Source organism: Bombus huntii, chromosome 5 (genome assembly GCF_024542735.1).
Source record: "Bombus huntii isolate Logan2020A chromosome 5, iyBomHunt1.1, whole genome shotgun sequence".
Classification (NCBI taxonomy): domain Eukaryota; kingdom Metazoa; phylum Arthropoda; class Insecta; order Hymenoptera; family Apidae; genus Bombus; species Bombus huntii.
Genome location: NC_066242.1, coordinates 12,844,035 through 12,870,200, shown reverse-complemented (window position 1 = coordinate 12,870,200; position 26,166 = coordinate 12,844,035). Strand labels below are relative to the sequence as shown.

At 42.1% G+C, this 26,166-nt stretch overlaps 1 protein-coding gene across 7 annotated transcripts in view; it reads right to left on the bottom strand.

The window, feature by feature from the left end:
* The window catches only part of LOC126865588 (trichohyalin), a 68,515-nt gene that overhangs the window by 28,963 nt on the left and 13,386 nt on the right, over nucleotides 1-26,166 (bottom strand). For 2 of the 7 annotated variants that reach the window (XM_050618301.1, XM_050618302.1), the window contains exons 2-4: nucleotides 18,808-18,957; nucleotides 14,564-14,660; nucleotides 12,820-12,947 (exon numbers count right to left, since the gene is read on the bottom strand). In XM_050618301.1, coding sequence (XP_050474258.1) covers nucleotides 12,820-12,947; nucleotides 14,564-14,660; nucleotides 18,808-18,957 — 375 coding nt within the window. Of the gene's footprint in view, nucleotides 1-3,025; nucleotides 3,923-12,819; nucleotides 12,948-14,563; nucleotides 14,661-18,807; nucleotides 18,958-26,166 lie in introns of all 7 variants that reach the window. The other 5 variants (XM_050618303.1, XM_050618304.1, XM_050618299.1 and 2 more) reach the window with 4 other exon arrangements.

The window sequence follows — 26,166 nt, the reverse complement described above, 5'->3', positions numbered from 1 at the left end:
AGTAGAGCTAGCCCGACCACTGCGATTCTGAGGAGTTCAAAACGCCTGGTGCAGCCTATTCGATGCTCTAATTGCTGTGTAATCGAGCGTAGGATCGTTCATTGGGAACAGTGCTGTTCTCGTTTAAATCCGCACAGACGAGTTTCTTAATTTCTTAATAAGCGGCGAACCCTCAAACAGGGATACACTTACACCTAGATTAGAGTAGAAAAATAAAAGATTGTCGGAACTTGCGAACGCGCTGGAGAAATCGTGTTTCAGAGCGAGCGAATGCTGTGCAATCGATCAGGAAGAGAAGACGACGTGCACGAACGAGATCAGCTTCGAGAATCCACGTCTCCTCTGGCTTCTTTTGCTGGTTAATTTAGATTTTCGCGTGATCTATCGTGACTTAGTCACGATTTGGCTATACGCGTGACTTCTAAACGCGAAATTACACCAACAGCTCGGGGATCATAGTAGTCATGGGGGGCGGTCTTAAAACGCTCTCAGCTACGAAAATATATCGTTGGAAGCTTCTTCTCGTGTTACTCTTCCTCGTCTACGCACGCATTTTACACGCACGTTTTCAGCTTCTGCTTAAGCGCATGTGTGTCGTCATCGCACACACGTGGCTACACGTGCCACAAATCTACTTTATATTTCAGTGTCTCCTAGTGGAATCTGTTCGCGGAAACCGTACGTTCCTCCAATTAGTTTGGCGAAAAAGATTTCCATAATATTGGATTCTCAGGTGGACGATTCTTTTACAAAATTGACTAGTAGTTCGAAGAGATCGAAGAATGTATCTATTATCTTACGATTCTATGCTATCGGGAAATCGAGATTACATGTACTTTCAAACATTTCTTTCAAATGGAGAAAATTTGTTTCCAAATATATATGTATATGTATAATATATTTTTGACGACTTTAACGGTGTACTACAGGAACAGTTAGGTGCACTTTTGTACTCTGACTACGTTTAAGAATTTTTTAGGCGTTTCAATTTGCGTACCTAAAAATATGTGTTCTCCGAAAAATAGCCTTTTAACGATTCACCTTGTACGATTAACATATCGAGGATCGTCCATCCGACGAACCCTGTAAAATCTTTCTCTCAGAATAACTAATACGTGTACGGTGTACCACGAACGTAACACAGAAAATACATCCTCTTATGAATGTACAGAGACTCTAAACGTAATCGAAACAACACGTGTATCTTCTACGAAGACACTTTTCTAATTAATCAGGGACTGTACAACGTCAACGGTCTATAGATATTCTAGAATTCAACGACATATATTCATCCTCTAAGGCCTAGACATTAGGTACGCACAGTTGCTCTCGGGCTCTACACGTAGAAGCTACCGAATTGTGACTTTCTCATTGACTTTCTCTCACAGAATTGCCCGAGACCCATCTCGAAGTTCCCCTTGTCTCGCGCTTCCTCGACTTTCCTTGTTCCGCTTTTCCTTCGTACGATTCGCGGAAACAGGACTGCGTAAGACGATCCCAAGTCTAAGGGGAACGATCGCAGAGAGAAACGATGGAAGATCGATATATCGAGGATCGATGTTGATTGCAGAGACACGAGAGGAACGAGGTATGTATCGGGTTTTCCGTCGGTTCTTCTCGTAAATCTACGACTTCTTAAACAGGTACAATCGAGTCAAAAAATAGAAACTCTGCTGTTCTCGATAAGAAAGGGATCTCGGGAGGTAAAGAAAACAGGTACGCTAATGTGCCACGAGTGCACACGTACGATATATACGAGTCGATGAGAAGTAAAATGCTCCTTTTTCTATTCATTGTATCATTTTTGACAAAAAATGACCGACGAAAAGTATGGTCGCTGGGTGAGAGGATGCTCAGGAACGTCCTCCTCCCTTCGTGGGGAAACAAGTTCTACTCGTTGAAAAAACATTCCGCCTGTCGAAAAAAAGCATGGCCGCGAATAAAAGTAGAAAAAGTAAGCGTATTGTGTCTTAGACCAAACGTGGGGAATGCTCCCGCTCGAGATTTTAACGCGTTCTCGAGCCTTCCCTCGGGAATGTGTGCGGTTTCTATAAAACCTTTGTCAAAGTAAGTATCGCTCGACGAAACGGTGTATGTACACATCTCAGCGACTGTAGTCAGCGTGTCATCTTAACTCTCACGGACTCATATACACGTGGCACGCGTACGACGCGGCGTTCGAGAAGACAAGACGAAAGGAATCGAAAGATCCGCGGGACGTTACGACCTGACCGATTCGACTGACGATCATCACGTCACGCAGTTTCCTGGCTATGCGCGCTTTTCTTCGCCTTCCTTTCCTCTCTACGGACAGCTAGATACGGACACGTACACATGATTACATGCGCCTTCGCTTCACCGATCATACTTCCTCTTTCTCGCTACCATTCACTCGTTCTCTTTCTCTCTTTCCCTCTCACACAACACTCGCGCAAGCATCGATGACGATTTTTTCGACGTCTCGATTCCGAGTTTAATAACACAGCCGAATCTAAATTTCTCTTGGTTAATGTCGACTTCTTCGCATGATCGTTACGCACCTCCATCCTTGATTCGAGGAGAGTGGAGAAACAGACGCTCGATCTCCGTTTTCTCTCGGTGATTTTTTTGATTCACAACGAGACGCAAAGTAGTAGCAGTAGTAGTAGTAGTAGCAGTAACAGTAGTAGTAGCAGTAGTAGTAGTAATAGTAGTAGTAGTAGTAGTGGTAGTAGTAGTAGTAGTAGTAGTAGTGGTAGTAGTAGTAGTAGTAGTAGCAGTAGTAGTAATAGTAGTAATAGTAGTAATAGTAGTAGTAGTAGTAGTAGTAGTAATGGTAGTAGTAATGGTAGTATATTGTGTAGTATCGTGAGCCTTTTCTCTCAATATACCTGTCGTAGATCGGATAGATCGGGTACTCACGCAGAGGAACCTGCGGCGTGCAAGGTCCGGCGTGACTCAACAGAGAGCAGAGAATCCAGAGTTCGATAGATCCCTAGACGGCGTCGTTCTTTTCGATCCGCACGTTGTTGATGAAGAAACTTACTTGCCGTTTGAAGTTCATGTCGTGCTTGTTGAAGGTGTGCGCGTGTAGAGCCAGTGCGCCCTGCGCCGCAGGCTCAATATGTTTCAAGTGTTGCTGCATTTGCTGCTGATGCTGCAACTGCAGCTGCTGTTGATGCTGCTGGTGTTGATGGAGATGATGCTGATAATGATGAGGATGATGATGAAGCTGATGGAGATGATGATCGGCGTAACGATCGGTATAGGGATTGACCACGCCGGTGGCAGCGCCCGACGAGATGCCGCCAAGGCACGAGGAACCGCCCCCACCGCCTCCGCCGCTCGTGGTCCCACCTGTCGAACCGGCAAGCAATGAACTGGTTAATGCCGAGGACGACGAGTGACCATACGGTACCAGCGAGGTCATCACGGACGGTCCCCTGGCCAAGGCCAACGTGCCGGGCTGCTGCGGACCACCCATGGCCGTTACCAATCCCTGCCGCACATGCGACTCGATACCTCCCGCGGTAACCTTATTTTGTTGTTGCTGTTGCGTCTGTTCCGTTATCGTTTGTTGCTGTACACTACAGCCCCCGCTACTACTAGGCACGGCGGTCGCTTTCAGCAACTGCTCCCTTAGTCTACCGCCGCATTCCTTAATACGCTGTAACTCGGCCTCGAGTAACGCCACCTCCTTCTCCAGGGTTTGTATGCGCGCGTCTTTTGTCTCCAAGATGGCCGTCAGGGTGGTGCTACCGGGCACGCCGCCTGGAACCGCCACGCTACCTCCGAGGACAGTACCGCCTGCACCTGATACGCTACCTAGCCCGACACCAGCACTTCCGCCCGCCACGGCTGCTCCGGATGACGCGGTCGACGCGTACGCCAGCTCCAGCTGCGTCTGCAGACTCTTCAGGCTCTCGTTCGTGGCTTTGAGCTCCTTTACAACACAAGTAATAGAGACACGGTTACACTCGTCGATGTTCCCTCATCTCGTGTCTCTCTAGCGAGCGTGCGAGGGACTTTTTTTGTATTTTTTTTTTTTTTTTACTGCTACAGTTTTATTTTCTTGGTGTGATGTATGCGGTGGTTCGGTAGAAGAGATGTACTACGGTGGTTGAGTGCGGCTTCGCTAACACACGAAATCTGTCCCGTGAATCGTCGCCTTAGATCAATTAATTTTCGAGGGTGCAACTGCAACCACTGCGTGCGAGTTGTACGAATATTCCATCGAGGTCAATGTACTTGGAAGTATCTCTAATTTTTCATTGTAAACTATCGAATTTTCCTGTTATTTCCTTTCGGCGATTAATACCAACCATCATTCGCTCTATAAAGTATCGAAATTATGGAAATTGACATAGCCTAATTCCGACTAAGTACAGTCAGAATCTCTGACGACTTGATACTTTATTTTTACTTCTACGCTTAAAAAAAAAGTATAATCTTCATTTTGAATAGTAAATTTCGTTTCTTAGTAGACCAGTAATTCCAATTTCTTATATTATTGTCGCATGCAGTGGAGAAACCTGATATCGAATTCGTTCAAGGTCCTTTCATTTCCACACGGGACAGTCTCGAGGAAGCGGAAGTGGCACCGGCAGCGTCCCGGTTGACGAAAGAAAAGCGACGTTCCGCCGAGCTTCCTTCTTCTTTCGACACATCCAGCCGATCGTATCGCGCTCCTCCGAATGACCATGGGTCCTCTTATCGTTTCCCAACGTATAGTATTTTCTCTGATTCATCGACGTACAGTTGCTGTATTTATCCGGCGGGGCTACAAGGAGCACCACCGATCACCAATGACATCCATGATCGTCCACAAGGACCACAACGTTTTTTATTAATCGATCTCTCAAATATTTTCATTTTCATCTGATTTTCATCTGATCCACGATCGCAAGGTCACTTTATCAACCGAAGGCTTCTATCGTCTTTTCCAATTCTTTTTTTTTTTTGTTACTTTTTTCGATTGTCTTTTCTCATCTCCGAGCCTTCGATCTTTCGATTGGATGCGAATTTTTGAATTCTCTTGTTCTTTCCACGATAGAAAGATCCTCTTGCAAACGCCGGGCGCCGCCGCAGTTCTTTCGCCCACCGCGACGTACGGCCGACATCGTTGTCCATATTTCTGCGCGCGGCGTTTCGACGACTCTCTTTCCCTTTCGTTCTTTGCCTCCTATCCTCTCAGTTATTGTTCGCCGATCGTTTAATCCCGAGGCGTCCTAATCGCGTACATTAAACTAACCAATGCAGCGATCGCGGCGCGAGCTTTATCGATCAGAGGATACTTTCGAAACGCGGCCACGTCGCATGGACAAGATGAGTACGAGCAATGCGTATCCACGACTCGTATTGATGGATGCTAACGGCACGTTCAGGTGCTATCAGACAACGGTGAATTCGATCTCTGCGCAAGAGCACTGTGAAGCTAAGTAGTGCCGAAAGAAAAGTGCTGGAAGGTTTCGCGTCTTTTTGGATCGATGATGGTGTGAGCGTGTTGGAGATGATCGCGATTCGTGGATACGCATTTTGGCGAGTATGTGGCCTGTATGTACGATGAATCCGTCGAGTGATTGCAAACAGATTCGTATTTACCTCGTTCAACGATCAGTGAGATTTATTTTTAAAGAGCGTACTCGTTCTTCTATCAATCGCGTAATTCTTTCGCGTATTATTTTTATTAAATAATTAATTAAATTAATCAAATCGATGATTAATTGTCGTACGTCGATGTTAAACGTTCGAATAATCTCGTGGAAACGTAGCTATTATAAAATAATGGTAGAGTAAGAAATTCGGCTTGCAACCACTCACAATGGACAAAACACAAGAGATATAAACGGTAGAGGATAAGACAGTAGATTACGCGAGGAGAATGAAGTCGTATTATCGCATGTCGCATCAGGTCGGTGCCAAACAGTCGCAAAGTCCTCCCTTGGGCCTGGGATCGGCTCGCCTTGACGCGACTTGACGACTTTCGGACCGTCCCGCTGCTCGTGCATCGATTACGACGAATGGCCATGATAGCGGTTAGTCGTGATGAGCAAGAACGTGTCTGAGATGTACAAGAACGAGAAGAGAGTATATAATATATAACTGGGTGGTAAAAACATACAGTGAGTCACAGCGGAGATGACCAGATCAAGAAATCAAGAGGAAAAATATATAATAGTGGTATATGTATCTTGTGGATGTAGAGAGAAAGAAAAACGTGGTGCGTTTTTTATTCCTTTTAGAGAGAAAGTACGTGAATGTCGTGTAAGGAGGAAAAACATTCCGTAATCGTATTAAAATGTAATATATATATATATAGTGTAGCCATTCATTCGCGTGTGTATAATGTAAGTGTACATACACGAGATGAGTTACTCGATGGTAGAACGTGAAATATTTTGTAAAATATTGCCCCTCTGACAATATCGTGTCATGCTGTCGAAACCAAACTCGTTATCGCGAAAAATGTACAATGCGATTTTATGGTGCTTGAAAACTTTCCCTATGTTGGAACGATGTTATAGCGAAATTAAAAAATTCAAATTTCAAATATCGAAGAATTTGACAGATATTTCGTTGGATATTTCGTTAGCCACGAAGCAAATAAATCACAAAACTTTCTAGGTTCTACCGATGATCATTTTAACCGGTGCACACGTGACGTGAGAATGAACAGTAGCACATATCAAAGAAAATGATCGTATGAAAATGTTTCTCTTACGGGACGAATCAAAAGTCTCGCACGGCTCGATGCTATCCCTTGTCTTCCAGAGCTTCAGATCGTCAAAATCGAGTCGAGTGCCGTTTGGAATAAACGTTCGCTCCGTTCGAGGCTATCAATGCGACGATTCACCTCTCTCTCGTATGCATAACTTTATTCAATTTTTCAGTCTCTAGACTTTAATCGAAAGACGAGAAAAATATTGCAGCCATGGCTCTTGCACGGAGCATTTTTATTCTCTTTTCTATCCCATTTTCTAATTTTCGTTTTTTTTTTTTTTTAAATATCCCTATATATAACATACTCCTTGAAAATTACAGACTTTTTAATTGCAGATATCTAACAACTGGCATGCTCTTTGCAAAACCACTCACATTCTCATTAATGACTTACGTGATTCTGTTTGTGCCTTACACCGAGAATCTCTTTGTCTTGTCCGAATAGTGCACACGTTGAAAGCAGTGAATGTGCATTAATTTCCAGGTGCATCGTCAACCGTATTCGATCCAACTTAAGCAGTTTCAAGTATGGTGTTTGTTGATGGTGTCAAATATGGATTCGTTTGGTCTCGTTGCACGGTGTTGCGATATTGTGATTGACACAGAGCCGACTATGTACACGGTCTTCCATACTGCATATTTTCCTGATATTCTTTCCACGAATACTTTTTTTTTCTTTTTTTTTTTTGTAATTGATATCAATCGAACCATGTCACAGATAGAATCGAGATGTCCATCGGCGATTTTAATACAATATCTTCTATCTCACTGGAAACTCGCGACCATACGAAAATAGCGATTTAATTAAAAATGTTTCCAACTGTGAAACTACTGGTGAAAAATATCGCAGACTTAGCGGTTTAATCATAAATTTCATCTGTCGCGAAAAATCTATAAAATAATTTGGGACAAAACTGAAAAAGATTGGTCACGTATGAAACAAATATTTTCCGATCATCGATCGATTTTTATTCCGAACCGTTTCACGATATGAAAACCGCACGAGGCAAGTATCGAACAGGAAAATAAGCAAACGAGACTAGCAGGGATTGGCGTGACTTTTGACTCGAATTTCGCGGATTGTGTGGCATACGTACCATGGCTTTTCCGAAGGCACGATCTCCAGCAGGTGTATACACACAAAAGTTGAGACGCGCATGTAATATATACGTGTACGTCGCTTTTTTTTTTGTCGAAGGCGTGACGTGGAAGTTACAGATTTCACGCAAAGAAACTCGTCGAGAGTTTTCATTCGATTCCCTAGAGTTTAGTTCGAGAAATGTAAAACAATATTTTATACCTTTCTGATAAAAGCGTGACAATTTCGTTCGACTTTTCTTTTAAAATTAATCTACAGGAACTATCCTATCCAGCCGTCATTTTGAAATATAGCGAAACGATTTAATTTAATCAATTTTTCCATTCAATACTACTTCGTACACCGTGAAAATAAAAAGTTACCATCCCTTTCTAATTACAACTTCCCGTTCCACGTTGATTCCCAGTTATTTTCGCATTGTGCTTCGTCGAACGCGATCTATTTCCAGGCACCCGACTTATCCTCGTTCTCGACCAGTTCCAATTGCGCGAAATTCCTGTTCACTGGGCCGACGTAAAGAAACACAGTTAGCAAGTTAGCAAAGAAACATCAACGGTCCGCTCTCGTTTCGTGAAAAACGAATCGATCCGATTTACGTGCTACTCAATGGGGGTTGATCGAGAGGGTTCATCGGGTGGGTAGTGATTTCAGAGTGTACGCTTCGTTCCCTGTCGGTTCGAGATAAATTCTTATCGAGACTTAATCGTGTCATCAGTGTACCTGTTCGGTCTTCTCTGGCAGGGCCTGGATCTGGGAAAGAGGTCACGTGCATGTCTTTGGCCACTAATTTCAGAGGAGACTTTAATGACCGGTTGATGGTAATGATCGAAGGTGTTGATGTTGTTGTCGATGATGAAGATAATGATGATGATTCAGTATTTTTCTCACGGCGGTAGTTATGACAGTTGATTGGTCGATAATGTGGTAGTTGTTGTAATAGTAGTTGTTATTGTTAGAACGGGGTAAGTGACGAAGGGGCGGATGCGGGCGTGAATTTCCCCCCGTTAGGGGTTGCTAAACGTTTTATCACCTACACATCCAAAGCAGCTCATTCCACGCATTTCAATCGCAGCACATTTTGTTCTTTCATTTATATGTATATATATATACACACACACATATACATATAAACATATTTTTAAATTTTTGCATGATTTATCATTGCATTCGTTCAGTTCTTTGTTTCTTTTTCTTCCTATTTCTCTGTACTTTCCCCGATCAGCCGTCTATATTTTTTTTGCCAAAGTCCTTGTCGTCGACGTCTCGTACAGTCGTCGTTTGATCCGCAGGGTGCAAAGAGAAAGGCAGAACAAGAGAAAAAGGCAGACAGAGAATAAAGAAACAGAGTACCAGAGGGCAGGGAGTAAGAGAACGACGATGGAGAAGGGAGAGAGTCTATACTCTTGAATATCTCGTTTCTGGGAGACTGATTCCTGTCGCATGCTTTGTCAAGGATGTTAGCCACGGCTTGACATACTTCATTGGCTTTCTGACACGTTTCGCTTCCTCGATAAATAGCTTAACGCTATGCCCTCGACTTCTTGCGTTTCGTCTTTGATTAAGCTTGAGAGGTTCCGTGAAAGGAACTAACTAAATCGAAAACCAACAAAACCCTATCGACCGTAAATGAGAAAGAAGCATGCGCTACTAAAAAAAAAATACGTTTGTCTCTAACACGATTTTAATCCTGGAAACAATTATCATCGTAGCTTCGTCGTTTGCCAGTGTGCAAAGTAAATAATGTTCCAATTAAGTGCGCAGCGTTCTCTTCGTTTGAACGAAAATAAACCATCCGGACGAATCGATCGATTTCTTCGCCCAACAAAATCCACGAGCGAAAGAAAGCTGAAAATAAAATCCTCTCTTCCATAAAACCAAAATCTGCCAGAATCTATTCGATTCTCGTTCGCAATCTTAGCAATAACCGTTGCTATAACAAAATTGCGCCACGTGCAGCATCACCATGATGCAACGTCACATATTGAGTCCAATGTGCATCCGAAGATGCATAAGCATCCTTTCCTCCATTCGTTTCTTCTGGGATGAAGTATGTCAGTCATGAACGGGATCGATGGGATCTTAGATCGTGGGTGAACAAATCGGACTCGTAAGAAGGTGCTACTAAATCGTACGGCACAAGAAAAATGTCGGTGACGAGATAGGTCTTGGTGCTGGTGCATTGTTCGTTTCGACATCTCACTCTCGGTGCCCGACCTAGATGATCGAACACGATGATGGAAGGCTGCACCACGGAGGGTGCATCCTTCCGGTGCAAGAAAAAAGAGAGAAAGAAAGAATAAGAGAAAGATGTGATGATAACACGTCTGGTTAAAATGTATTTCTTTTGATTTTTCGATGCTCTGTCCGACCGGTATCATAAATGATTCTTTGAGAATGCTTAAATGAGTCCTCTGTTTATTTTCGCGTGAATTCCCCTCTCGCTAAATATCTGTAAATTACCACTCAAGCCACGTAGACTTCACCTAAATCCTAGATCTAAAACGCAGGCACATACACGGAGATGCAGGATTATCGGAGAATGTTCGAACGGATGCGACGTCGCCGTGAATTTCCAATTATTATTTCCTCTCGTTCTGCAAGAGAAACGTATTTTGAATATTCTCTCCGTTATGGAAATCGCGTGTTGCGTTTTCCAAGCTCCGTTTCCAGCTTCTCGTTATTGTGTGCAGGCACGCGTGCTTGAACTACTTTCTGTGCTTGAATTTGTTACGCTTAACGCGTCCTCCCGTGTTGCGAGTTAAGCATGTCTGACTCTCGAGAAACTATTCTACTGTTCTGCTAAGGATGAATACTAATGGGATATTTTACTGCATCCCTTGCTTGACCGTTATTCACCTGTTCTACTCGCTTCTGCTTCAAATATAAAACGCTTTATTAAGTTGCACTCTTTTTTTATGTTCGACAAATACCTTCAGTGGAACTCTTTTCTCTCTAACGTATTGAAAATTCCCAGGGAACCAAGTCATTCGTAATAAAAGGATTTTCTTATTACGTTCTCCTGCCGACAGCAGGAGTTATTCGGTGAAGCTTGTTCAGATCTCCGCGGCGACTTCGCATCCGAGATTAGGCTACAGACTGGCTATGTAGTGCTAACTACACGCGAACGACGTTTTGGGAACGACTAGGACGGTTCTAACAGACGAAATAACGTGAGATATGCGAAAGAACATGATGGCGGCGGTGCTCGTGGAATAGTAACGACAATAACGATACAAACATTTGCTACGGTGGTGGCGAAATAGCGACAGTATATAGAATGCTGCTAGAATAAGCGTTGCTCTGACCATTGCTAGGAAACTGTCCAAAAGCTCGCTTTCAAGACGCTGAGAATCGATGATCTGTACCTTTCTCTCTCTCCCCTTAAAAGGAAATTTGAAACAAGAAATAATGTTTCACTGTATTTTTAACGCAACGTTTTATCCCTTTCATCCCTTCGTATATTGTTAAAAACGAGGGCTTCGTTGGAAGAATGGTGCTTTCTTTTTAAATGTGAGAAATATAGAACGCGATACACAAAGTTCCTTTAGCTAGAGGGAAATATGATATAAGTAAATTTACTTTACAACTATAGCAACAAGTATATGATAAAGAGTATAGTACTCGATGTTATTTTAATATCTGGAGCATACAGGTTATTCGCTATTGTTTAATCGAAATTAATGTTTTCGCGATTTTTCTATTCGATTAATCGGAGCTTTTGGACGTTTCGTACGACAGATCGGAACAAGGACGCGTACACGGGACACGAGCGTCCGCGAGCACGTTGGTGCTGTGCAAGCGTGAAAGTGAAGGTACACGTGTGCTCTTTTTTGCGTGCTGGTGAACACGACGATACGCGTGCCTAATACATTGGGCCATGTTCGTGTGTATGTATACCTCTGGAACGTGTGCTGTTCGTGTTTGAACGTGATTGTATTCGAAACCGTAAGCGTCATGGGCCGTAAAAAATCTCGATCGATTGTCCTTCTTCTCTTTTGGTGAGGCGACGAGAAGCAGCGGGAAGCGCCGAAGTTCAAGACGATAAATAAAATTGTATAATTCCTAGGTGGAATGAAGAAACGCGAAGTATCTGACGGCGATCCGATGATACGTGTGCACTCTGATCGCAGCCCGTGTCAGCTTGCTTCAATTCGATATACCGTACCTGATACACGTTTCGTCCGGCTTTCTCTTGCGAATACATGAGGGTAAAAAGATCATTTTCGTGCGAGGTTGGTGCGTAATCGAGCCGGTGATACGCGAGGCTCGATCACTCGTCGCATTTTCGCGACCGTGTCGTTGTAACATGTTATGTAACATGTTGTAACTAACGATTACACAGATTACTTGTTCATGAAAAGGAATTCTGTCACGTCGGTCGCAAAAATGCTCGTGTCTAGACGGGACATCCGTGTGCTCAGCCTCCTACTGTATACAGCAAGGGGAAACGTTTGCTTTTGACGACAACTCGTTTTTCCCTGGGAAATCGTTCGTTTTCCCTTTCTGGCGGGGTGGCGCGTGATGGCATAACGGCGCGGCGTGAAGTATCATACGCAAATGGGTGGAACAAGGGTGGCGGCGGCGGCGAGGGGGACTGAAGCATGAAATGACACGGGGCAAGAGAACTGTGAAGCCACTGGCAGCGCAATAATAACTCTCTACTTTGCAAGCAAACTACGTCACAACAGTGGGCAGCGATTTTAAGAAAGAGAAAATCAAACAAAAAGAAAAAAAAAACAGTAGAAGAATAAGATATGTGAAAGAGAGAATATAGAACAATGTCGATCCCGTTTCGTAATATGCGTGTGCACCCGCATCTCTGCACCGCGAGATGCGTGTGTACAATGGTCTCACGATAGACGAACGATACATGATATGTACATATACGTTGGATGAGCGTGATAGTAACATATCGTCGATCAGAGTGGTAGTGATACATATATATGTAGAGAGAGAATAATAATTATATATATATATATGTATAATGAATATGCCGACATGGGTAGAAATAGCTTAAGGACCTGCTTCTGGGCCATCGACTGCATCTGCTGGAACATGATCCTTTCCTCCTCTTTTCCTGGAACAGCAGAAAGCAACGAGAAGCTCTTGGTATGTCTGCTCGGTGTCCAGATTTTCGTACGGTCTCTGTCTGCGTTTTACACGATTTAACATCAATTTTTAAAGGTCTCTTGGTACGGTTCTCTTCGTGATCTTTCATGTAGGGGAGGGGAGGAATATGATCTTTGAAAGCTTCGTTTCTCGTGAATTTTACAAGGTGAAATTGGCTTTTTTTGTTTTAACACTTCTTCGGTGATTGCAGCTTTTCGTCCTACAATACCATTCGAATAATACCCGTGTTTCGCTGTTACATGCCACGACGAAGAATCGGTGCTATCTTTTTCCATGTCTCACTAGTTGAAGTTTTCGGTCAATGATCGAATGATATCTAAGCCGTAAACATCGTCAGAATGAAACCGAACGTTCTGAAACGTTTCTCACGACACCAGTCGACGATATAACGGGCTGTTATCGTCAACCAGCCTTGTATCTCGGTCACAGCGAAACTGCGATGACGATATTTTCGTGCATCCAGCACGACGTTTCGCAAGTAAGCACGCTTACGTTCTCGTACAAAATAGTTTCACGATCCAGTTGCAAATATTTACGCTACAATTACCGCGGTTACGGCCAACTTTCGTTCGTTTCGCGATTATTAGCTGCCATGAGCGAGTGAATATTACAGGACCACATAACCGCGCGGAATTGGGCACGAAGAAAATTCGTCCGGAAATTTCGGCGGAAGTTGAACCCCTTTACCGCTTTGTCCTGTTCTACGTGCACTCTCTTTATGATTATTATACGGGGAAGTTGTTACACGGCGCGTAATTTCGCGGATTATTTTTCCCCAGGAATCGAGGAGCGCAACGAGAGCAAGCGCGCTTTAATTTCGCGCAGAACTCACCGACGCGAGGGTTGCACACGGCTCAAGGCTTCGTGAAATTTTATTAATCGTCAACTTTTTCGACAGTGTTTTCGTTGAAGTGTTAGTAACGATAAATATTGTTTTTCATCTTCTTAAGAATCTTTTCGTAATTCACTATAGAGTCACGTGATGCTGCTAATTCAAACGAAGGTCTTCGTCGCTAGAATGTTATTATATGATGCACGAGGATAAGTATCTGCAGAATGGTCACACACACATACTTTTACTAAAAGATGAAATACTTTAGTAAAGGATAGCGAATGCTCACAGAATTGAAGTGAATTGATCGAACAATTTTTACATATTTATGGTAATACTCGATGATGCTCTTTACGGTTTTACGATATCGATTCTACAAAAATTCGTTAACCTCTTGCCTTACCGTTTCTTCAGTAGCCATTTTATATATTCAGTAGCCATATTCATTGTTATAACAGAGCGTCGAATGAAGAATATTAAGATATTATATGCAGTTTAGATGTACCTAACGATCTTCTGTCTAAAAAGTTGAAATTAGAATTACAGTTTAATGTAAATCTTCTTATCAAAGTAAACTTATCTTTATTAAGCGAGGACCTAAACTCTTCGAGCCACAATTCGTGCCTTAATACTACAAGACAAGAGGTTAAAGAGTTACAAGCGTTACATTAATATTTCTTATCTCACTTCATTTCTGTCTTTGCAGAAACCGCCTGGAATGCCACTGTTGCACGAACGAGACGTTAATTAGTAAAAATGATGGCGTTTGTGTAGGAAAGTCGAATTTGAATGGAATGCCTCACCCATCCCCTTGTTTTGGAGCATCTCGAGCAGCTTCTTGATGCTTTCATCACGAGCTTGCAGGGTTTGCTTCTGTGTCTCTATTCTCAATTCCAGTTCCTGTAATCGAAAAAAGAAAACGGTGAAATCGCATTTTACGCGACCTCTGAGAACGCAAGTTCCACTAGCTTTAACTGACATTTCGCCGGGGTAATTGAAAAAATCCAAGCTCGTTCGCAAGAATTCGTTTTACAGCTTCTGCTGACCTTCCTCGTCCTGGCGCTTATGCAATAATACCGGATCCATGACAAATTTATCACAGGTAATCTTCATTCCAGAGTTTAACGAGGTCGCTAACAAGACGGCCGAGTTCCTACTTTTATTTTATGAGGAACGCACGAACACGGCGTCGCGTCGATGACTTCAATTTCTTAAATTGAAACTTGCAAACGAAAGCATGCGGATCTTTAAATAACAACGCCGTTGAGACAATAAAGTGACAGAAAGACGCAAAGACAATTGTTCTCTGTTGAGCGTCGAGGTGAAGCATAGAGAGACGAAGGGAACTGGGTGTTTTACCGTAAAATGCTCGATTTGTGTTACGTCGTTGGTAGATAGTGGCGCTTGACGCCCGTATAACGAATTTAGACCGCCCCTTTGACGGCAGAAACGTAATTAGCCTGGAATTAGACACCCGCTGGCCGTCTCTCTTCCTTTTCTTGCCGACGTCGTCGCCGGAGAACGTTGTCGGCCGAACCTTATCGTCGATATCGTTTGATGCTTCTATACGAATTTCCTGCACTCTGATTTTTCCTCCATTTTCCTAATTTATTCAGATTTCTGCGAATATGCTCTAAGCGAATTATACAGTAGAACGCCGTGGCAGCGAAACTTTCGCCAGTGTCTGATTAATTAAACTCCTACCGACTGGATTTACCTTTCCAAATATAAACTTCTATTATTTGAGGGACAAAAATGGAGAAAATTGGCAAAATTCAATTATACGAAATCCAGTTATAATTTTTTGACCAGAGAATTCGATTTACCTTTCAAGATATTTTTTCCTTTCCACAAATACCTCTCACGAGGGTAAATAACAAAACGACCTGAAAGAAACGGCTAAACAATATCTCCGACAATTTTATCGAGGTTAATAACCCAGTTCCTACGACAAACGATCAAAGTTTTAGACCGCGTGATTATTTCTTTATCCGTATTCCTCAAAAGCAGAAACCAGTTACCGCAGAAATGGTCTTTCAGCTGCGCAAGCTTTCTCGAAGCTTAGCTGAAAATAAATGCTCCCGGTTCAATGTTAAACGGTCTAAGTTCAATAAACGAAGACATTCGGTCTCTGGCTTATGCTCGAAATACACCAGAGAATCTGCGAAGGATTTTCGAACAAGCGTAGACTTTTCTTCAATTCTGTGCACATTCGAGAATACATTTAATTCGTATCAAGATCCGATTCGGATTTGTCTCAAAACGCTTAATTTTCTCTCTCCTGTTTCTTTCGACCCTAGGGGAGGATCTATCTTGTTTTCTTTTTCTCCTCAAAAAAAATATCATAATACTAAAGCTGGTATCGACATAACCCTCCTTTTTCGTCAATTTTGCCGAGAAAAAGGAAAACCGAGGAGTCGGAAAGGGGCGGGGGGGGGGGGGAGCGGAGAGGAAGACTAAGAGACAGAGGAAGACGATATCTAGCGATCGATCGTGAGGGTCGACGTGATAGCGGCTTGTCATGAGAAAAATGATACCGGAAGTCAGAGGGTAGTGTCGATGGACCTTACCACGATCGGCGTATTCGATAATAAAGACTGAGAGAACGTAGCCAGAAAGCGGCTGCATAATTTGGCAAGTGGCCAAAGGCGACCAGTTGCTTCCAGTGCGTTGTACGTTTGACCTGTCTACGCGATCGTTTGGCCGGGTATACGGCGTTAACTCGTTCGGTAGAATTTTCGGTCGGCTTCGACCGATTCACTGGCGGTTCTTCAACTTCCTTACGCTAGTGGGACTGTGTATACTTTTGGGACCGTCGCTCGAATCGATGAGCAAGCTCCGAAGCGAGCTCTAGATTTTAGTATTGCAGATGGATCTCATTGGGTGTTCTTCGCGTGAGAAGGAATGATTTGATATCCGGCTCGATACCGACAACTTCCTCTGCAATGGAACCTATTCGAACTGAATGAACGAGTTGGTTTCAATGCGACGAATTGATATTACGTATGCTGCCAGAACGAAAGCGAACGATCGTGCACGAGATAATCGTGGGGCTCGATTTACTCGCCGTTTTGACAGGATACAAGCGATTTAGATGCCGATTCGTTCGCCTAATCTGTAACGGGTGCGGTTTGACTGGCGCCCAGGCGTCACGCGAACAACCGAAATAGACAAGAGGTTTAGATGTTGTTCGAGGTAAACGACCGATTGTCCGCCACCGGTTCGCGATGCTTCCGGAAATCTTGGCAACGGCAGCTATCAGCTTCCCGCAATAACTCCGTTAATTCTGCCACCCAGTGGCGCCGAAAGCGATCCAACGGTTTCTCCGAACCGCTGTGCTGGATCAATAAACTCCGGTGGAACACGAATGTCGTATTGCGCCCCGGCGAAATTAGATTGTGTCGAGATTAACGATAATTCTATAGATTCCGGGGGAATTTACAAAAGAAATTTCACAGATCTCGAAGGAGACTAAACAAAAAGGTAATGTAAATTCGATTCGATCGGAATTTTAGATCGACATCAGGTACAATCATTAGCTTTATCGTGTAGTATCGTCCAATTCTGTTACTTCTAGAAAATTTACACCGCAATTTCATCAATTTAGAGAACGCTGGAGAGAGACAGATTGAGACAATGAATTGGAGATAGCGAATTTAAATAACGAATTCACCTTCTAGCTATCTTAACGATATGTCCCAATTGTTCCGATGGAACAAAATGGAACATAAGTAATTCAATAAAATAATATAAAACAAAAAATGTTGTGCATCTATTACTTCCTTATAAAACGAAAGATACTTTTGAGATAACCTAATATTATTCATACATCGAATTATGCTTAATCTTATCATTATGCTTATCTTTATCAGAGACGAGAAAGGGATTCTCTAAAATGTTTCAAAGCACAAGATGTAGATAATACTCGGTTTTGCAAGGTATGTACCATTCATTGAGGACCGGAAATGAGAGAACGAGGTCGTACGACGAAAAAGATGGCTGGTGGTTTTGAAATTCGCGACCCGGCCTCTACCTTTGCTCCCGTTTCGCGCCTTCTATTCCTATTATTCCTCATTATAATGATCGTCCGCCAGTGAACACCATTCTTCCGGCGAATTCCAATCCGAACGAAAGCCAACGATCCTCCATTCTTTCCTCAAAATTCATTATTTTCTGCGGACAAGACGATGGGTGAACAGGTCCCGTCCAATCTTCCGCATTATGAAGGAAGAATTCAGGGTTAGGGTTAGGGTTTCGTTTCCTATTGTGTAAACATTTAAAAATATTGGTTGTAACAATGAAATGTCTGTGTCGACGCTTCAAATTCTTTACGTATATAGTACTAAAAAAAGTATGTAGTTTGAGTGTTTCGAGGATCTTGAAATACTGCTTTCCTTAGCTGAAATGTCTTTTCTGGCATGTTTTCAAAATATTTAAAATTCTCCATGTTTTTATAGCTTTTAGGCGAAGTTATATCATACAGGCTGTAAGGAAGTAATGGCAGAATATTTTTAATCGAGCGAAGGAAAGCAAAGATAGCAGAAAAAATGCAAAAACTTAACTAAAGAACGCGGAGTAGTTTTAAAAGTTCATCGATACTCTTTGAAGTGGTAGAGCGATTCGTCGTTAGTTACTTAAATTTTCTTTTGGCGATAACGACGTTGAAAACGAATAACGGAGTAATGCTGCAATATTTTTACTTTCTGAAATGTAAAATAAAAATATTGTTGGAAAATAGTATTAGAGACTTTGCAGCTTAACGAGGAAAATGTATGAAACTATGCTTTCATTAATAAATTTACTTCAATGAGAAGCAAAATCATATTCCTTTGAGTGGATGCAGACGGACATTTTGTATGTTACGACCTAATAAAATCGACCTGATATTTCGTTTTTTTTATTATGTCACTCGTGTCGCGATAAGCGTAAGAACTGGAGCGAGAAGGATTGATAACATTCCCCTTTGGTGCGCCGGGAAATGTAAAGTTCGAGGTTGAAAAATCCTCATTCTTGTTTTGTTTTTTTTTAAAGTGGATAAACCACTTACCTTGATCGTGTCACGAAGTATGGCGATCTCTCGCGTCAGATGCTCGTTCTCGTTGTACAAAACTTCCATTTGCTGTTGCATCTCGACGCTTGGCCCTCGCATCCGCATTCTCAGCTCCTCTTCCAGTTGTCGAACCATCATACTTTGTTTCTGTAACAGAAAATAAATGAATTTCTTTAAACGAGATCGTACGCTGGGCTCGGCTAATTGCGTTAATAAAAAGTCACATTACATACAGGTACTTGTGTGTGTTACAGTGCAATTTCCAGTTGGACGAGTTGAAATTAAAACGCAGAGTTTCTTTGTTTCGCCTGTTATTTTCTTACGTTTTACACGGAATGATATAAAAGTCAATAGTTTCAAGCCACTTGGCGTTTGAACGTGTATACTTGGATAATTGCATATTCGAGCTACGCGAAACTACTTCGAGCATGAAACTGATAAGCGGATCGATAGAAGCTCGACACAAGGGAGCACTTTGTCACTCTTTCCAGGAAAGTGTTTTCAATATTCCTCTTTATATAAATACTTGAGCTCTCTGCAAATATTAAAATATAATGAAATTGAAATACAACAAAATCTGGAAACAGGCAGCAACGTATAAAAATATTTTTTATTTTCCTGGCAATTTTTAATTACCTAAAAGTCACGTTCCACTCAACGAAGCAGACACGTAAAATGCATTATTCGCGAAACATTTCGTCTAGCGAATCTCGAGTGCTGTCTGATTCTCTTTTGGAGTACTTATCATGATGCTCGATGATATCGAAGAGGGATTCGGTCTGTTTGTTCGAAAGGAAGGCGTTAGAGCTACGAGACAAGGTTATCGTCAACAGGGAGTCGGACGAAACGGGAAGAAAATCGGGACCGATTATACGTTGAAAAAGAGAAATCGGTGTCTGGAAAGAGTTTCCTCCGAGAACGTGCGAAACGCTCGACCAAAGTCAATATTTCTAGCGGAAGTTCGATCGTCGTGCACGTTCTCTTTAGACTCGCAACGCTTTTCCGGCATCTTTCCATCTCCATTTCCTGTCCCGTCTTTCTGAATCTTCGACTGAATTACTTTGACCCTTCTTCACGTTCTCCTTTATTCATCTTCTTTGAGCTGTGTATTCCTTTGCCAGTTTTTGAATTTTATTATTTTTTTTCTTATCCTTCCAGTAGAAAGAGCACTCTTCTTAAAGCTTTGTATCGCTTCTTAGAAGGTTGTTATGGACTTTCCATCTATTTGCAGACGTTGCATTAAAATTTTCCCTATTTCCTTTAATTAATATATACGCGGTCTGTACTATAAGCCAGCCGGTTGCTTCTCTTTGCCAAATTTCAGTATTTCTATTATACTCCCATTCCCTGTTCCTCTTTCACTTTACGTCTTATTTCTTGTCTTTCGAATTTCTTCGACGTCGCTTTCTGCTGCTTGAATTTACCACTCGACTCTGTTTTCGTGAATATTCTTCCAAGGCCTTCATCAAGCTCGTTAGGCATCGTTAATGACGACAACGCGACGCTAGTGCGACAAAGGAAACAAACTAACGAAAAAAAAAAAAAAAAAACGTTGCCGCAGACCGGATGATTAGAAGCAGCATGTTTCGGCGTATATTTCACACAAGAACAACGAACTGCCGTTTGGCGGAGTAAAATATTCTCGCTCTCTTCATCGAGCCCCTAACTGAGCAACTTTCGTAATTAAGTCTAGACGCATGTAATTTATGACAGCGATAATTCTTAGAACTCGGTGAAAGCTAATGAGATAATTAGCAATTTGATAAAATTTATAATTTCGCGTAGGAAGAATACAAATCAAATTATAAGGAATAATATGTTTTCGAAGGCGGACGATCAAAAGCATAAGCAAATCGCAATTTTATTTTTTAGCATTGTATATCGTTTATTTCTATGCGTTGGATGACAATGCGTTAACAAACCTCGCGCCTCGTCGTCGTTACGACAGAGACGATGCTCGACCGGAAGCGGTGCCCGCTCAATAGCGACGATCGACCTGATTTCGCGTACGAACAAGCAACGACAACGTGCCATAGAGGCTGTAGAGGTCGAGAGAGCTCCCCTCCATCCTGTGACGTCAGCTACCCCCATAACGAAATTAATCCACCAAGCCATGGCCGAATTCCCCTTTTCAATCCTAACCTACTTGCCACAAATTGTCCCAATCTCTCTATTCTACAACTGTTTGCCTTTACATCCTTATTCCACTTCTAATTTCCTTCTAATTTAAATTTCATCTTAGGCATGCTAACTGAGGTTGGTATTCTTATTAATACATTCACAGCGAGTAATTTAAAGAGAGTACCAGCCGAAGCCTGAAATTAATGTTTAACTTTGCCGCGGAATCCTTACGTTTCGTTGCAACGTTTCGTTTCAAGAACATCTTTAACATAAAATCAAAACGAGAGATCGTGCGTACCAATATTTCGTTCGAACTTGAGATGTTTCGTAGCATCATCGTTGATCAAAACTCACTCGAAGATGAATCGAAAAGAACGCAGCAAGGTTAACAACAACGTTCTCATCCCCCTTAATAATTTCAGTTCCATTCAATGAAACCATGTTTTCCCTAGACGTGTATAGGTTCGGTATTTTTATTAGAACTCGATCCTGTGAATTCCCACATCTTGCAGCTCCGTTGAGATCGGGTAGCAACGAATGAGACACATGGAAATCGAATTTCAACGGGCTGTTCCGTAATCGAAATCGAGCGTTGCGTTTCCAAGGGAATGCAAGGAGCATACAATCCGCCACAACTCTCCAGGTTGTTACGATCGCTAGGGGTGTCGGTGTGTACATGGTGTCGCGTGTTCTGGTTTCGAAACGATTAGCCCTCGATTAACCCTCGACGCGCAGGGAACCCGATCTCTCTCTTTCTCTCGGGGGTGCGATCGGTATCGTCCATCGACACAGTTTACGCTGGATATCGAACGCGCAACGACCGACGGAGGAACAAAGATGAAGCGGGGTTTTAAAGTTTAAACGAAGCCCCTCTTAAGACGAGATCCTATTAACGATCGCGTAAATCCTATCTCACGATGGCGTTTCTTCTTACGCCGCGTGTAACCCTCGTCGTGAAAACAACCGGTCGTCCACGGTCTTGGCGACTTAATGGACATCGACCACCTGGCAAAACGATCCTCTTCTTCGAATAATAGCGTCCTACAGCGTCTAAGAAGTTATGGCAGCGGCAAGAAAGATCCCTTTTGTTTTTAATTTCGCAGAAGAGTCTTGTAATATTTCTTGAATATTCTTCGGTAGGAGTGGGATATTTCTGCAATTTCATACTCATAATTACGAATATATTTGGATTTTTACTTTCTCGTTTGCTAGGAGAAGGGAATAGTAAACAATATTTGATTAAAGATCGTCAAAATCGAAACAATGTTAGGTATAACGTGCATGAAGAAAACTTCGTTCGTCGCTAAACGGTTGAGTCAATTAATCATTTCCTGCTTCAAACCTTCCATTCCAAATCGATTTCACCGATAGGCCTGTAGCTATATCGGGTTCGGTATGTAACAGACTGATATTACAGTAGTTGGTAGTTGTAATTAAAGTTTGCGAAGTTGTTCGATCGACTTTGTTCTTTGCTTCCCACGAAGAAAATATCGTTATATACGATATGATAAATGCTTTGATTGCTATCGTTTCACGAATAGCTATGATCATTTATTAAACCGATTAGATTGAACCTAAATGGGAAATTGTTTCGCTTGTTAAATATTACAACCAGTTTACTTTCTGATATTTTATGTATTCTTGCATGTTGCGTGCATTCTGTACGTTCATGTGTCTTTAAACCCATAAATATATAAACACGTGCAATCTGCTAATGAGGCTTTTATCGATTTTTCATAGAAACGATTTGTTCATAATTCAGCATCTAAATGTCGTATTAAAAAAAGGAACGGGAGAGAAGTGTTAAGAAAATCTTCAAAATGTTTATGACTTTAATTAAAACGTTCTTATCGGTGTTATTTTGATCATAAATTTTTATCCTAATAATAAAATAAACAGGCAAGAAAGAAGCTTCTGGGAGAATCTTCGATGAACACGCGATAACGAGCTTTCCCAGAAGGGAACACGAAATAGGTCGCAAAATGTGGCGCGCTTTTACCAAGAAACAAAGTTATACAGGCAACTCTTTGATTTTTCCGAGGGGGTCGTTGCACGATAGATCGATCTCTTCCGGGCTCCCGTTACCTCGTGCATGTCGCTTAAATATTTTTCATCTTTCTTTTTTAATGCCTCTGTCATCGTAAATAGCATGGGATTAGATATGCAAGCCGTATATGCGCGGACCAGCTAACGGCGTAATATGTTTAGGTTATCATAATTGTTAAATAACAAAGTTACCAAGACTAAGCCAGTAACCTGTAACCTTTTTTTCGTGTTCATGAAACACGATAAGACACGATCGATATGTCTCTCCGGGAACTTTTGCGCGAAATGCGAAGTTTTTGCGAAATAAATCAAGCTAAAGTAGAGTTTATTCGTACTTCACAGTCGCATAACAATTTTTTCTTTTCTTTTTTTTTTTAGAAACTTTGAAGAAGGTTGAAACGATCGAAAGAGGAATAAAGTATCATAGAACGATAAGTGGCATCGAATAAAAGTAGAACGGTCTCGTATCGATCGATCGTTCGATGGTAAATAAATGATAAATCAAATCGAGCCTCTGTCTAAGTTCACCTCCTATTCTTCCGCTACTATCGTAGATTATTCAAACATCCTGTCGTGATTCGCCTTTAACAAAGCGTTCAATGAAGCTCCACCTTATTTTTCGCATTGTGGGCTCGTTCTTCTCCTTTCCTTGTTTTTCCTTCGTAACAATAAAATTCCCACGATGCAACGGGTGACGCGTGTAGAAATCGATGACGTCAAACACGAAGGACAACGTAAAACTGTACGGGTCCCGACGATGTAAATTCCCCTGACCTAAATCCCACGATTTTCTCTGACCCCATTCCGAATTCGTATGTGGGTCACCGTGCTCCATTTAAACCGGCCATTATAATACTGATACCGGCATTAGCGACATCCTAGGACCGATTCGGATCTGTCACGCAAAGATAAGACGACGAACTTATCTTCTACATCGACGGTAAATTTACGAATACGATCGTCGAATTGGAATTTCGGTACACGTTGCGACGTTAATCGATTTTAAAGGGAAGGTTATCGATGCTACTGAGACGAAAGTAGACTTTGATATAACAGCGCATCAAATTTAATGACACGTAAATAAAAAGTAACATTTATCGGAAGAACGTTTTATGAGAAAGGAAAGTATGTGATTTACGGAGTAAGAAATTAAAATTGCGTGTGACTTACTGTATGATTTGGAGAGCTGGAGAGTGATGGCTTGGACGGTTGCATGGTTCTGTTACAAATGACCAATAAAGATGCTTCGAGGGAAAAGTTTTTATGGGGTCAGCGGGGAAAAATCAATGCATAGATATAGAGAGAAGGGATGAAACCCGACATAAGTTATGTATATGTTCACGTGAATAAAACCATAATTCTCGCCATTGTGCCAAGCTTACGATAAAAATAATCTCCCTGTCTCTTCAGTCTTTCCCTTCCTAGAGTCCCAGTTAAAAGGTAACATAAATCTGAAAACTCGATGCTTAAAGAAGCGTAAAGTGGTCACTGAAAGACGCGCGCGAGACATCTCGAGTAGAATTTTCGGATCTTCAGTCGTTCGTGGTTTCTGCTTGTGAAAGCTCAGCTGTATTCGATCTCTTAAGGCGTCGAGAGATTGTGATCCGGTCACAACAGCAAGATAACCACGTTACGAAAGAAACGATCAACGTTTCGTGCCAGACGAAACTGCCTTTACGCCAACCTCGCCTGGCAAACCTCGTTTCTCGCCGGAAGATCGATCTATGGTACGACGACCCCAAGAAACCAGAGAGTGGTTTCTACGTTTGCGTTGTAATATCGGGTTCTACACGGCTCGACGAGTCTATGAATCACTCCCAGTGAAAGATTAAAGAAAAATCAAGGAGAGAGAGTTTCTTTGTTCAGGTTTCGCTAATTCTACAGGGCTAACCAAGTTTTGTCAAACTAAAAAGATCCCGGTTCGTGTCAAATGTCGCTTAATTTTTACGGAACCTGGCTAGTGAGTGTCTCTTGCGTGAAAAACTAAAACAGAGCGCACATTATCATTACCTAATTAACGATACACGATACTGTTTACATTATACTAGAAAATTATCTGTCAACGTAATACGATCGATATCAAACAATATCAAACCTGTGACAGAATAATCTAGTGCTTTCTTAATTAATTAAATTAATTGAAAAAATATCCGGAAGTATAAATGACAAGGAGCTATCTCTTAGAAATAGCTGAAGTAAAAATAAACGAAGAACCTAGCAATTCGCTGTAGTATTTTAAATTTCAAAAACATGCGGTTTCAGATAAGTCTACTGAACCGAAGAGAATATCGTGGAGCGTAGCGATGGACAAGGAAAACTGATATCCATTCATAAAAGAAGAAAAAAAAATCGAATATAGATAGTAGGGAGTTTCAAGTTACAAAAGTTTGAGAAACTTCTCCTAACGGAGCTTTTAACGATCCACTGGGGCAAGCCTTGCCTTAGACGACCGCGACCCGTTCTGCCGTGAAAAAGTCTTCCATCAAAGTGTCTCTGCTTCCCTCTGTAACTCGCCAATACCCCTCGACCTCCCTCCCTTTGTCCAAGTCAACGGGGTTGTTATCGATCGACCGTGAGTGCCTTTGTCGTTCGCGTATCCTGAAATCCGTTTCGGTTTAAACGACCCTACCTGGTTTTCCAGCAAGCAAAGACGGATGGAACAACGAAACACTTCCGTGGTTCGGGTTGTTTCTCAACAGGCGTTCCTCGACCAACTTCGAGCAATTAAGACGTCTGTAAATCGTGACTTCGTCAGACATGGCGAGACATGGTGCAATGAAAGGTAGTTTGTGACTAGTTTGCCTGATCTTGTTTGGCGCGTTTTGTCCCAGGGTCCATGGAGTTTCGACGTCATTCACGTTCGGATCTACGTAGTGTTCTTTTGATGGAAAATTGGAACCCTGGAGGGAAATCAAATAGTCCAGAACTGAGACTTTCGGCCAGTTAGAAACGTTAGAGTAACGCAAGATTACAACGAAATAATCAGTTGGGACGTGTTAAGCGACGAATTAAGCCACTCGTCTCGTTTGAAACTGAAGGTAAAGAAGACAAAACGCGTGTCAAGTAGCCGGGACGTGTTCACGACGCACGGATGGCTTCGGTAATCGCGAAAGACAATTATTTCGAGCGGCTCGTTACTTGTGTCTAACGTAGCTCCCTCTCGTTTAATTCCATTTAGTTTAGTTAGAT